The sequence below is a fragment of the Triticum urartu genome, chromosome 2A (genome assembly GCF_056163025.1).
Source record: "Triticum urartu cultivar PI428250 chromosome 2A, HENAU_Tu73, whole genome shotgun sequence".
NCBI classification, from domain to species: domain Eukaryota; kingdom Viridiplantae; phylum Streptophyta; class Magnoliopsida; order Poales; family Poaceae; genus Triticum; species Triticum urartu.
This window is the reverse complement of record NC_141874.1, coordinates 528,173,131-528,186,712: the sequence shown is the minus strand read 5'-3', so window position 1 is coordinate 528,186,712 and position 13,582 is coordinate 528,173,131. Positions and strand designations below refer to the sequence as shown.

Here is a 13,582-nt window from a genome sequence, read left to right as displayed (position 1 = left end):
CGATGGTGGCCAGCTACTTCTCCTTTTGTTCTTACCTCTGCCAAGAGCTTCTTGTCGTTGTTGTTCCCCCTCGCTGCCATCCCCAGCGACAGGGGCAACATTGGCTTCTCGTCGACCTTGGCTTCTTGACGGGCTGACTGACCTCACCTTTCAGGGCCGCCGTCCCGACATACCACCACTCACTCTCAAGTTACGGTGTCGCACAACCTAACCACTTACAATCTATGTTGCGAAGGGTAACCGTTCACAGACCATGACTGTTGCACTGACTCATCTCTAGATGTCATCGCTCCGACATGCCACCGCTCACTACCACCTCCAATCTATGCTTCACGGGGCAATCGGATGCAATATGCAGACTAAAGCAGTCGCACCAGCTCATCGCCGCCCCGGCATAAAGTCAAACCGACCCCTCTGTGCACGTCAACTGGTGTATAAAACTGACGGCTTAAGATGTGTACAGCACTAGTATGGTAGTCGACTCTCTCCCAAAAAAGAGAGAGAAAACCCGTACACGACGGGTAAACGGTATTTACATACATCGACACCAAATGTCGAAGGTGGCTAGCTACTTCCCCTTTTGATTCCGTGATCCTAGCTAGCAGCTAATCACCTCTGCCAGGAGCTTGTACCGCCTCACCTTGACCCTACCCTGCCGCGCCAGCTTCCCCGCCTGCATCGGCTTCTTGTCGCCGCTGTTTCCCTTCGCCGCCGTGCCCGGCGACGGGGGCAGCGCCGGCCACTCGTCGACCTTAGGTTTCTTGTCGCCGCTGTTCCCCTTCGCCTTCGTGCCCGGCGACGGAGGCAGCGGTGGCCTCTCGTCGACTTTGGGCTTCTTGTCACCACTGTTCCCCTTCGCCGCCGTGCCCGGCGACGGAGGCAGCAGCGCTTGCCTGTCGTCGACCTTGGGCTTCTTGTCACCGCTGTTCCCCTTCGCCGCCGTGCCGGGCGACGGGGGCAGCGCTGGCCACTCGTCGACCTTAGGCTTCTTGTCGCCGCTGTTCCGCTTCGCCGCCGTGCCCGGCGACGGGGGCAGCGGTGGCCTCTCGTCGACCTTGGGCTTCTTGACCGGCTGACCAACCTCCGCGGCCGATCTCCTGGACCTCGTAGCAGTGGCGCATCCGGCCTCGTGCTGCCGCCGCGCCTCCTCGTCGGAGGTGGACGTCTCCGTTGATTGCACCATCTTCCGTTTCTCCGCCTTCTTGCTAGCCACCAGTTGAGCTTGAGCGTGCGCTTGGGCGTGGGCTTCTGCGGGCTCCCTCAGGCACCAGTTGCACCTCCTGTACGCCGTGGCCCTCGGGTACAGATCGCTGCAGTATCTACACACATAACAAACACACGCCCAGGTCAGATGGATCGATCGATAGGAGAAGGAGAGCTGGAGCGATCGCGCAAGGCACACACGCCGGCACGCACCTGTGCTGCAGGCGGACGCGGCAGAGCTTGCAGCGGAGCAGCTCGTGCGGCAGGCCGCGGTCGCCGCACATGCAGCAGACAGCGCAGGCGCCGGCGCCCAGCGGAGAAGGTGGCGGCTCCATGGAAGCTTGCTTATGATCCACAGCGCGCGCGGCAGGCCGCTGCTAGCTGCAGGTGGATGGGATGAAGTGAGACGGCCGAGGCCGGGAAAGGTCCGGGTGTGCGGATTGGTAGATATGTGGATGCTCGTAGCGTACGAGGCTAGGCATTAACGCGCTCACATCTTCTCTGGGCGTCGCGTTTATGGTTGCGGGGCGTACCGGGGCAGCTTCCGTGAGGTTGAGTACGCCCGGGGGGTAGGGTAGGAGAGGGAGACGAGGTGGCCTTCCTTCCTATTTATATAGACCCAAGGACTCTCCCTCCGACGCGCGCGCGCGCGAGAGAGAGAGAGAGGGAGATGAATGTGAATGGCCACCGTGGACTGAGGACAAGACTTGCAATTAAGGGCTGTGGTTTAGTTTCATTTTCTGATGATGGGACCCATGCGCCCGTCATCTATCTGTTCGTCCTGCCGTGTGATCCCGATGGGCGATGGCGCGTCGCTCCGGCCACCTCGGCTCGGCTGGTTCGAGACAACCAGCGACATTGACGATTCGGTGCTAGGGACAAGGACGGCTCATTGCGCCGCATCATCATGGCTGGTTAGAAAGAATGGATCAACATAATTCAATTAACCCGCCTTGTTGTCTTTGGTTGTGTGCATTCTAACTATGCAGAGGTCTCGTGTCGCATAATTCAATTTGTATTCTTTTGATGCTACTTTTTTCTCGAATACGCACGAGGGTGCGTACTATATATTAAAGAAGAATAGCCAAAACGGCTGGTACAACGCTTTTCGGCAACGTGCGACCACAGAAGATAGCACCCACATTCACTATGACAATACCGTCAACTAACCCGCCTTGACCAAACTCGAGCCAACAATGGCGAAGAGGACGGTCACAGAGCACACAGGCCACGTCCCCCTATACCAAACAACTCAAAAGACGACAAAAACACCTAACCAAACTAGCTCAACGCACTCTCCATTCTTGGTGCCTAGAGGATCGGCGAGCGGACAACGGGAGATAGTCTGACTAGGAGAAGACGCCGTCGGAAAGGTGTTGATTATGGAGTACATAGCGTCCTGGATGCTCATGTCCCCAGCAACACCCCGCGCATGACAACTTGGCACCCCAAGCCTCACCGCCGAAGCGTGCAAGGCAAGAAACCAGCTGCTCCTCCGGACGCACCCTGAGCACCTAGGCAGCGCCTCAAATAAGAGGACGGCGTCGAGACGCCGCCACTGTCTGGCCCGGCAAACCGAGCCTAGAGTTTCCCCCGGTGACAGAACAAGGGTTGGACATGCCATTGTTGGGGAACGTAGTAATTTCAAAATTTTCCTACGCACACGCAAGATCATGGTGATGCATAGCAACAAGAGGGGAGAGTGTAATCTACGTACCCTCATAGACCGAAAGCGGAAGCGTTATAACAACGCGGTTGATGTAGTCGTACGTCTTCACGGCCCGACGATCAAGCACCGAAACTACGACACCTCCGAGTTTTAGCACACGTTCAGCTCGATGACAATCCCCGGACTCCGATCCAGCAAAGTGTCGGGGAAGAGTTCCGTCAGCACGACGGCGTGGTGACGATCTTGATGTTCTACCGACGCAGGGCTTCGCCTAAGCACCACTACAATATTATCGAGGAGTATGGTGGAAGGGGGCACCGAACACGGCTAAGAAAACGATCACGAGGATCAACTTGTGTGTCTAGAGGTGCCCCCCTGCCCCCGTATATAAAGGAGTAAGGGGAAGGAGGCCGGCCCTAGGAGGGGCGCGCCAGGGAGTAGGATTCCTACTCCTAGTTGGAGTAGGTTTCCTCCTTTCCTACTCCAACTAGGAGAAGGGGTAAAGTGGGAAGAGGGGAAGGAAGGGAGAGAGGGGCCGCGCCCCAAACCCCTTGTCCAATTCGTACTGGGCTTGGGAGGGGCGCGCGCCACCTCCTGGTCCTTCCCACTAAGGCCCATTAAGGCCCATTGCTTCTTCCTTGTATTCCCGTAACTCCCCGGTACCTCCGAAAATACCCGAATCACTCGGAACCTTTCCGATGTCCGAATATAGTCGTCCAATATATCGATCTTTACGTCTCGACCATTTTGAGACTCCTCATCATGTCCCCGATCTCATCCGGGACTCCGAACTCCCTCGGTACATCAAAACTCATAAACTCATAATATAACTGTCATCGAAACCTTAAGCTTGCGGACCCTACGAGTTTGAGAACAATGTAGACATGATCGAGACACGTCTCCGGTCAATAACCAATAGCGGAACCTGGATGCTCATATTGGCTCCCACATATTCTACGAAGATCTTTATCGGTCAGACCGCATAACAACATACGTTGTTCCCTTTGTCATCGGTATGTTACTTGCCCGAGATTCGATCGTCAGTATCTCAATACCTAGTTCAATCTCGTTACCGGCAAGTCTCTTTACTCGTTTCGTAATACATCATCTCGCAACTAACTCATTAGTTGCAATGCTTGCAAGGCTTATGTGATGTGCATTACCGAGAGGGCCCAGAGATACCTCTCCGACAATCGGAGTGACAAATCCTAATCTCGAAATACACCAACCCAACATGTACCTTTGGAGACACCTGTAGAGCTCCTTTATAATCACCCAGTTACGTTGTGACGTTTGGTAGCACACAAAGTGTTCCTCCGGCAAACGGGAGTTGCATAATCTCATAGTCATAGGAACATGTATAAGTCATGAAGAAAGCAATAGCAACATACTAAACGATCGGGTGCTAAGCTAATGGAATGGGTCATGTCAATCACATCATTCTCCTAATGATGTGATCCCGTTAATAAAATGACAACACATGTCTATGGTTAGGAAACATAACCATCTTCGATTAACGAGCTAGTCAAGTAAAGGCATACTAGTGACACTCTGTTTGTCTATGTATTCACACATGTATTATGTTTCTGGTTAATACAATTGTAGCATGAATAATAAACATTTATCATGATATAAGGAAATAAATAATAACTTTATTATTGCCTCTAGGGCATATTTCCTTCAGTCTCCCACTTGCACTAGAGTCAATAATCTAGTTCACATCTCCATGTGATTTAACACCAGTAGTTCACATCACCATGTGATTAACACCTATAGTTCACATCGACATGTGACCAACACCCAAAGGGTTTACTAGAGTCAATAATCTAGTTCACATCGCTATGTGATTAACACCCAAAGAGTACTAAGGTGTGATCATGTTTTGCTTGTGAGAGAAGTTTAGTCAACGGGTCTGCCACATTCAGATCCGTAAGTATTTTGCAAATTTCTATGTCAACAATGCTCTGCATGCAGCTACTCTAGCTAATTGCTCCCACTTTCAGTATGTATCTAGATCGAGACTTAGAGTCATCTAGATCAGTTTCAAAATTTGCATCGACGTAACCCTTTACGATGAAACTTTTGTCACCTCCATAATCGAGAAACATATCCTTATTCTACTAAGGATAATTTTGACCAATGTCCAATGATCTACTCCTAGATCACTATTGTACTCCCTTGCCAAACGCAGGGCAGGGTATACAATAGATCTGGTACACAGCATGGCATACTTTATAGAATCTATGGCTGAGGCATAGGGAATGACTTTCATTCTCTTTCTATCTTCTGCCATGGTCGGGCTTTGAGTCTTACTCAATTTCACACCTTGTAACACAGGCAAGAACTCTTTCTTTGACTGTTCCATTTTGAACTACTTCAAAATCTTGTCAAGGTATGTACTCATTGAAAAAACTTATCAAGCGTCTTGATCTATCTCTATAGATCTTGATGCTCAATATGTAAGCAGCTTCACCGAGGTCTTTCTTTGAAAAAATCCTTTCAAACACTTCTTTATGCTTTACAGAATAATTCTACATTATTTCCGATCAACAATATGTCACTCACATATACTTATCAGAAATGCTGTAGTGCTCCCACTCACTTTCTTATAGATACAGGCTTCACCGCAAGTCTGTATAAAACTATATGCTTTGATCAACTCATAAAAGCGTATATTCCAACTCCGAGATGCTTGTACTAGTCCATAGATGGATCGCTGGAGCTTGCACATTTTTGTTAACACCTTTAGGATTGACAAAACCTTCTGGTTGCATCATATACAACTCTTCTTTAAGAAATCCATTAAGGATTGCAGTTTTGTTTATCCATTTGCCACATTTCATAAAATGCGGCAATTGCTAACATGATTCAGACAGACTTTAAACATCGATATGAGTGAGAAAATCTCATCGTAGTCAACACCTTGAACTTTATCAAAAACCTTTTTCGATAAGTCGAGCTTTGTAGACAGTAACATTACCGTCAGCGTCAGTCTTCTTCTTGAAGATCCATTTATTCTCAATTGCTTGCCGATCATTGGGCAAGTCAACCAAAGTTCATACTTTGTTCTCATACATGGATCCCATCTCAGATTTCATGGCTTCAAGCCATTTTGCGGAATCTGGGCTCACCATCGCTTCTTCATAGTTCGTAGATTCATCATGATCTAGTAGCATGACTTACAGAACAGGGTTACCGTACCACTCTGGTGCGGATCTTACTCTGGTTGATATACGAGGTTCGGTAGTAACTTGTTCTGAAGTTTCATGATCATTATCATTAGCTTCCTCACTAATTGGTGTAGGTGTCACAGAAACCGGTTTCTGCGATGTACTACTTTCCAATAAGGGAGCAGGTACAGTTACCTCATCAAGTTCTACTTTCCTCCCACTCACTTCTTTCCAGAGAAACTCCTTCTCTAGAAAGGATCCATTCTTAGCGACAAATGTCTTGCCTTCGGATCTGTGATAGAAGGTGTACCCAACAGTCTCCTTTGGGTATCCTATGAAGACACATTTCTCCGATTTGGGTTTGAGCTTATCAGGTTGAAGTTTTTTCACATAAGCATCGCAGCCCCAAACTTTCAAAAATGACAACTTTGGTTTCTTGCCAAACCACAGTTCATAAGGCGTCGTCTCAACGGATTTTGATGGTGCCCTATTTAACGTGAATGCGGTTGTCTCTAGAGCATAACCCCAAAACGATAGCGGTAAATCTGTAAGAGACATCATAGATCGCACCATATCAAGTAAAGTACGATTACGACGTTCGGACACACCATTACGCTGTGGTGTTCCAGGTGGCGTTAGTTGCGAAACTCATAACTCAAATATTCTCCTCCACGATCAGATCGTAGAAACTTTATTTTCTTGTTACGATGATTTTCAACTTCACTCTGAAATTCTTTGAACTTTTCAAATGTTTCAGACTTATGTTTCATTAAGTAGATATACCCATATCTGCTTAAATCATCTGTGAAGGTGAGAAAATAACGATATCCGCCACGAGCTTCAACATTCATTGGACCACATACATTTGTATGTATGATTTCCAACAAATCTGTTTCTCTCTCCATAGTACCAGAGAACGGTGTTTTAGTCATCTTGCCCATGAGGCACGGTTCGCAAGTATCAAGTGATTCATAATCAAGTGGTTCCAAAAGCCCATCAGCATGGAGTTTCTTCATGCGCTTTACACCAATATGACCTAAACGGCAGTGCCACAAATAAGTTGCACTATCATTATCAACTCTGCATCTTTTGGCTTCAACATTATGAATATGTGTATCACTACGATCGAGATCCAATAAACTATTTTCATTGGGTGTGTAACCATATAAGGTTTTATTCATGTAAACAGAACAACAATTTATTCTCTTACTTAAATGAATAACCGTATTACAATAAACATGATCAAATCATATTCATGCTCAACGCAAACACCAAATAACACTTATTTAGGTTCAACATTAATCCCGAAAGTATAGGGAGTGTGCGATGATGATCATATCAATCTTGGAACCACTTCCAACACACATCGTCACTTCACCTTTAACTAGTCTCTGTTTATTCTGCAACTCCCGTTTCGAGTTACTAATCTTAGCAACTGAACTAGTATCAAATACTGAGGGGTTGCTATAAACACTAGTAAAGTACACATCAATAACATGTATATCAAATATACTTATGTTCACTTTGCCATCCTTCTTATCCGCCAAATACTTGGGGTAGTTCCGCTTCCAGTGACCAGTCCCTTTGCAGTAGAAGAACTTAGTCTCAGGCTTAGGACCAGACTTGGGCTTCTTCACTTGAGCAGCAACTTGCTTGCTATTTTTCTTGAAGGTCCCCTTTTTCCCTTTGCCCTTTTCTTGAAACTAGTGATCTTGTCAACCATCAACACTTGATGCTCTTTCTTGATTTCTACCTTCATCGATTTCATCATCATGAAAAGCTCGGGAGTCATTTTCGTCATCCCTTGCATACTATAGTTCATCACGAAGTTCTACTAACTTAGTGATGGTGACTAGAGAATTCTGTCAATCACTATCTTATCTGGAAGATTAACTCCCACTTGATTCAAGCGATTGTAGTACCCAGACAATCTGAGCACATGCTCACTAGTTGAGCGATTCTCCTCCATCTTTTAGCTATAGAACTTGTTGGAGACTTCATATCTCTCAACTCGGGTATTTGCTTGAAATATTAACTTCAACTCCTGGAAAATCTCATATGGTCCATGACGTTCAAAACGTCTTTGAAGTCCCGATTCTAAGCCGTTAAGCATGGTGCACTAAACTATCAAGTAGTCATCATATTGAGCTAGCTAAACGTTCATAACGTCTGCATCTGCTCCTGCAATAGGTCTGTCACCTAGCGGTGCATCAAGGACATAATTCTTCTGTGCAGCAATGAGGATAAACCTCAGATCACGGATCCAATCCGCATCATTGCTACTAACATCTTTCAACACAATTTCTCTAGGGACATATCAAAATAAACACAGGGAAGCAACAACGCGAGCTATTGATCTACAACATGATTTGCAAAATACTACCAGGACTAAGTTCATGATAAATTTAAGTTCAATTAATCATATTACTTAAGAACTCCCACTTAGATAGACATCCCTCTAATCTTCTAAGTGATCACGTGATCCAAATCAACTAAACCATAACCGATCATCACGTGAAATGGAATAGCTTTCAATGGTGAACATCATTATGTTGATCATATCTACTATATGATTCACGCTCGACCTTTCGGTCTCAGTGTTCCGAGGCCATATCTGCATATGCTAGGCTCGTCAAGTTTAACCTGAGTATTCTGCGTGTGCAAAACTGGCTTGCACCCGTTGTAGATGGACATAGAGCTTATCACACCCGATCATCACGTGGTGTCTGGGCACGACGAACTTTGGCAACGGTGCATACTCAGGGAGAACACTTTTATCTTGAAATTTAGTGAGATATCATCTTATAATGCTACCGTTAATCAAAGCAAGATAAGATGCATAAAATATAAACATCACATGCAATCAATATAAGTGATATGATATGGCCATCATCATCTTGTGCTTGTGATCTCCATCTCCGAAGCATTGTCATGATCACCATCGTCACCGGCGCGACACCTTGATCTCCATCGTAGCATCATTGTCGTCTCGTCAATCTTATGCTTCCATGACTATCGCTACCGCTTAGTGATAAAGTAAAGCATTACAGCGCAATTGCATTGCATACAATAAAGAGACTGTCGTGGTCCTAAGTCTGACAGTAATGTAGGGGGTAAGTATGGAGAGGCGAGGTCTTAGCTATGGAGAGGTTGTAAGGACGCAGGGTTTACGAGTTCAGGCCCTTCTCGGAGGAAGTAAAAACCCTACATCTCGGAGCCCGGAGGCAGTCGACTGGATTATGTGTGTATGAGTTACAGAGGTGCGAACCCTTGTCTCGGAGGAGGGGGTGGCTTATATAGAGTGCGCCAGGACCCCGGCCAGCCCACGTTACGAAGGGTTCAATGTACATTAAGGCAGGGCGTTTCTGGTAACGCTGGTAATAAAGTGCTATGATGACCATAAGAGCTACTTAGTGACCGACCGTTAGCGTGCGGGGCACCTTTAGGTCTCCTGGCCGTCGAGTGGTTGGGTCTTGGTCGAGCGATTGCTTCTTGGTCGAGTGTCTTCGAGTTTGTCGAGTGGGACACCTTCAAGTCGATTGAAAGGCGATTCCTTCTAGAGATGTCCTTGGGTAGGGCAGTTAGGACAGGTCCATGACCCTACCCTAGGTCCATAGCTTCATCATTAGCCCCCGAATGGATCAAGGTTTGAGTGGGGAAGGAGTTGAGGACCTCTCCGACTCGTTTTTCATGCCGTGAGCATATCTTGCTCCGGATCAATGGACCCGAGTGATGACGGCAACTTCCTTTTCAGTCGCCTTGATCCATTCTTAATTCTTCGTCGAGTGAGTTTCTTTACCTGTAAGGCTCCGAGTGACGGTGCGGAGGAGATCTTTTAGTCTGACAAGTTTGTTTGCTTCCCGCGGATTTAGTGGGATCCGAATTTTGGGAAGCGCGCGGGACGGGGGAGGCCGCAGTAATCGGATGGGATAGAGCGGAGCCGCCTCGATCCCCGCGCCACCCTTTTCGCCACGTATCGCTCGCGCGGTCGTTACGGGATTTGACGGAGCTATCTGGGCCTACCAGTCAGCCACTCGGAAGCGGCCTCATATAAGGCGTTGGACCGGAGTCCCCCGAACAGTGCGTCCCATTACCTCTTCTCCTCCTCACGCCTCTCTACTGCGCTCTCTCTCGCCCCAGCGCCACCGCACCACACGCGCCTCGTCGGCGACAATGGTTAAGGAGAAGACAGCGGCTCTGGAGCGGGCGAAGAAGGCGACGGCGAAATCGAAGGGGAAGGCGACGAGCCGGGGCGGATCTTCCTCGCGGACTGGCCTGCCGAGGGGTTGGATCCAGGGCGACTGGATCCACTCGAGGATCTCCCAAGAAGACCTCGACGACCTGGCCGAGGGAGGGTTGATCCCTTACGACTCGGCGCGGCTTCCGGGGAAGGAATCCGAGCCGCAACCCCGGGTGGGTGAGCGCGTTCTTCTTGCCACCCACGTCGACCGTGGGTTTTCCTTGCCTCCTCATCCTTTCTTCCGAGGGTTTCTGAACTTCTTCGGGGCTCAACTCCACCACTTTAACCCCAACTCAATCGTTTATCTTGCCACGTTCGTTTCCTTGTGTGAGAACTTCTTGGGTTGTCGACCTCACTGGGGTATTTTCAAGCATATTTTCACTTGTCGCTCCCAGACAGTGAAAAAGGCTAACCCGGGTGACGAGAGGACCCAAGTGATCCAGATGTGTGGGGGTCTTGGCATCTAGACGAGGGGAAAAAGCTCCTTTCCGGCCATGATTCTTCCCGATTCAGTTAGCGGGTGGTAGTCGACCTGGTTCTACTTCAAAGACCAGTCGACGCCAGGGCAATCGACTGGCCTCCCTCCCTTCACCATGGACCGAGTGGAAAAACCCTCCCCTTTGAAGGTGCTCCCGGAGGAGAAGGCGCACGTGAAGGTGTTGGTCAACCGAGTGGTCCAGCTCATTCGTGACGGGGTCACTGGTATGGATCTCTTGGAGGTCTTCCTTCGGCGGCGCATCCAGCCTCTCCAAGCCCGAGACCACCCGATGTGGATGTATTCGGGTCTAGAAGACTCCACTCGGATCCACCTGGAGGAGGTCGATGACGACATGCTGGAGAAGTGGTTGTCGAGCATCACCAGGAACAAGGACAACCCCAGAGGAGCCAGGAGAGTTCCCCCATTCGACCAGTCGCGTGCACTAGAGCAGGTCTGATTCTGAGTTTTTTCTTGTAATCTGAATTCACTCGCGCAGCTGTCTGTATTGCGTCGACTGACTTTTTTCTCCCTGCTTTCTTTCAGGCCATTATTGAAATGTATTCGATGCCCAACGGGGAGCAAGAGCAAGCTCTGGAAGGCGAGGCGAGTGGTGGCGAAAGTGGCGAGTGGACTTCCGATGGTGAAGGGGATGGAGGAAGCGACGACTTGAGTGATGAGGAAGAAGTCGAGCCGCCTCCTCGCATAGAGAGACGATCCAAGCTTGACCAGGATCGGCCGAGTGCCTGCGACAAGGCGACTGCTCAGGCTGGTCAGTCTTCGAAGCGTCCTCGGATCTCTTCACCAACCACGACTGAGAAGGCGCCAAAGCATCCCAAAGTTGCAGAACCGAAGACTCGGAAGGCGCTGCCGAAGATCAAGATCGATATCCCTGTCGCCTCCGCGTGAGTGTCTCTCCTTGTATTCACTCGACGCTCCGCGCTGTTTGTTTTTCTTGTTTTAACTGGACGAACTTTGGAATTGTTAGCGCTGCTACTTCCGGGACCTCAGCTTACAGGGACGATGATGAGGTGATGGAGGATGCGGTCACTTCTAATCCGGGTATGATTTCTGCCATAGTATCTTTCTTTGGTCGATTCAACTGCATCGTGCATCACTGGGTGACGTGATTTTGGCAATTTGAACTTTGTACAACTCCCAGCATTATTGACCTCCCTGATGATGAAGAGCCCGAGAGGTCTTTGACGAGGAAGAGTAGGCGAGCTCCTATAAGTGAGGCGCTACAGTCGACGCCGAGGGCGGAACTAGTCGTTCAGGACACTGGTGACGTCAATCGGGGTTCTTTTACCTTCGCGGAGCCCCTGTCGAGTGCCTTGCCTTCTTCTTCGACCGCTCAGGCCCATGTCGACCCGCCTTCATTTTTTGCAACCCATCATGTCCCGAAGGACGAGGTGAATGCTGCTAGGGAAGCCATACGCCAGGTAGGCATTATGATGGAGAAGATGAAGACGGTGCGGGACGCCAGCCAAGCCGCCTATGATGCCAGCTCGGCTCTCCAGAGCAATGTTCAGGTTAGTTGGTCGCCGCTTGTTCTGTTAGGATATGCTATTTGGAGATTCTTTCCGAAAATCTTTTCATTTGTACATCCACTGGGTGTGTCGATTGAATTTTTTGGACTAGTGGGGGCACGCTGAGTGCACCCACTGGGTGTAGTCCCCGAGGCTACGACGGACTGCTGTAGTCGACCGTAGTCTTTGTATTTTGTCAAGTAAAACCGAACTGGTAGTTTGTTTCTTCTGCTCGATCCGGTCGAGTGGAATCAGAACCGGTGGGGGCACGCAAAGTGCACCCACTGGGTGTAGTCCCCGAGACCGCGGTCGACTGCGGGCAGTCGACCGTGGTCTGAGTTCTACTTTGTCTCTCTTTCTTCTTCTTTTTTTGAACTCGACTCCGGCGGGCCGGTCGAGTGGAATCAGAACCAGTGGGGGCACGCAACGTGCACCCACTGGGTGTAGTCCCCGAGACTATGGTGGACTGCGGGCAGTCGACTATAGTCTTAGTATTTGTCATTTTTTGCTATGGAATAATTTCTCCCCTTTGATTTCAGAAATCTTGTGATCTTGGAGCTCGCTTCGCTGATTTGGAAAGTCAGCAGATTCAACTGAAACTTGACTTGGAGCTGGCCAAGACAGAACTGCAGACGGTCAGAGACGGCGCGCCGGTAAGACAAGTCTGTCGACTGGTCAGTTTTAGGCTCGAGCACCCTTCTGCTATTTCTGAATCAATCATCATTTCTTTGCAGAAAAACTGAGAGAGGCTTTGGCGAAAAAGGATCAGGATTTGTCTGCTGCCCAGAAGGAGGCTGATGACAGGACCGCTCTGGCCGAACAGAAGCTGGCTTCAGTCGGCCAGTTGGAAGAAGAGAATACCAGGGTGAAGACTGCTCTAAATGAAGCCAACAGGGAGTGCACACGTTGGAAGAAGGAGAACCTCAACCTGACCGAAAAGATGGAAGGCGTCGCTCGTAGGAGGGACGATCTGGAGAGCTACCTGAGGAGCCTTGCCAAGAAGTTGTATATCAAACTTGAAGGTGCACATTTAGTTCCGACTGATTTTTTTTGTGTCGACTCAGTGTATGAAAATTGACTTATCCTTGGATCGTGAACGCAGAGTTTTGCCAGAACTTTGAAGAGGAGACTGGGCGGATCGAACCAGGTTTGGATCCAATCAACTCTCCCGTGAAAGATGAAGCTGCCATGAATCTGCTCCGACTGGAATCTCGCATTGACGGTGCCGTGGACTACTTGGCTCGACTGAAGGTCGCCATGTCACGGATCGACCCGGCACTTTGGCCAGAGGCTACG

At 49.0% G+C, this 13,582-nt stretch overlaps 1 protein-coding gene across 1 annotated transcript; it reads right to left on the bottom strand.

Annotated features, from left to right (window-relative positions):
* Positions 1 to 417: 417 nt before the first annotated feature.
* On the bottom strand, positions 418 to 1,801 carry LOC125538450 (uncharacterized). The gene is made up of 2 exons (XM_048701718.2): positions 1,417 to 1,801; positions 418 to 1,319 (listed from the first exon to the last, which is right to left on the bottom strand). The coding sequence occupies exons 1-2, from the start codon at positions 1,536 to 1,538 to the stop codon at positions 599 to 601; spliced, it is 843 nt and encodes a 280-aa protein (XP_048557675.1). The 5' UTR covers positions 1,539 to 1,801; the 3' UTR covers positions 418 to 598.
* Between the last annotated feature and the right edge of the window lie 11,781 nt (positions 1,802 to 13,582).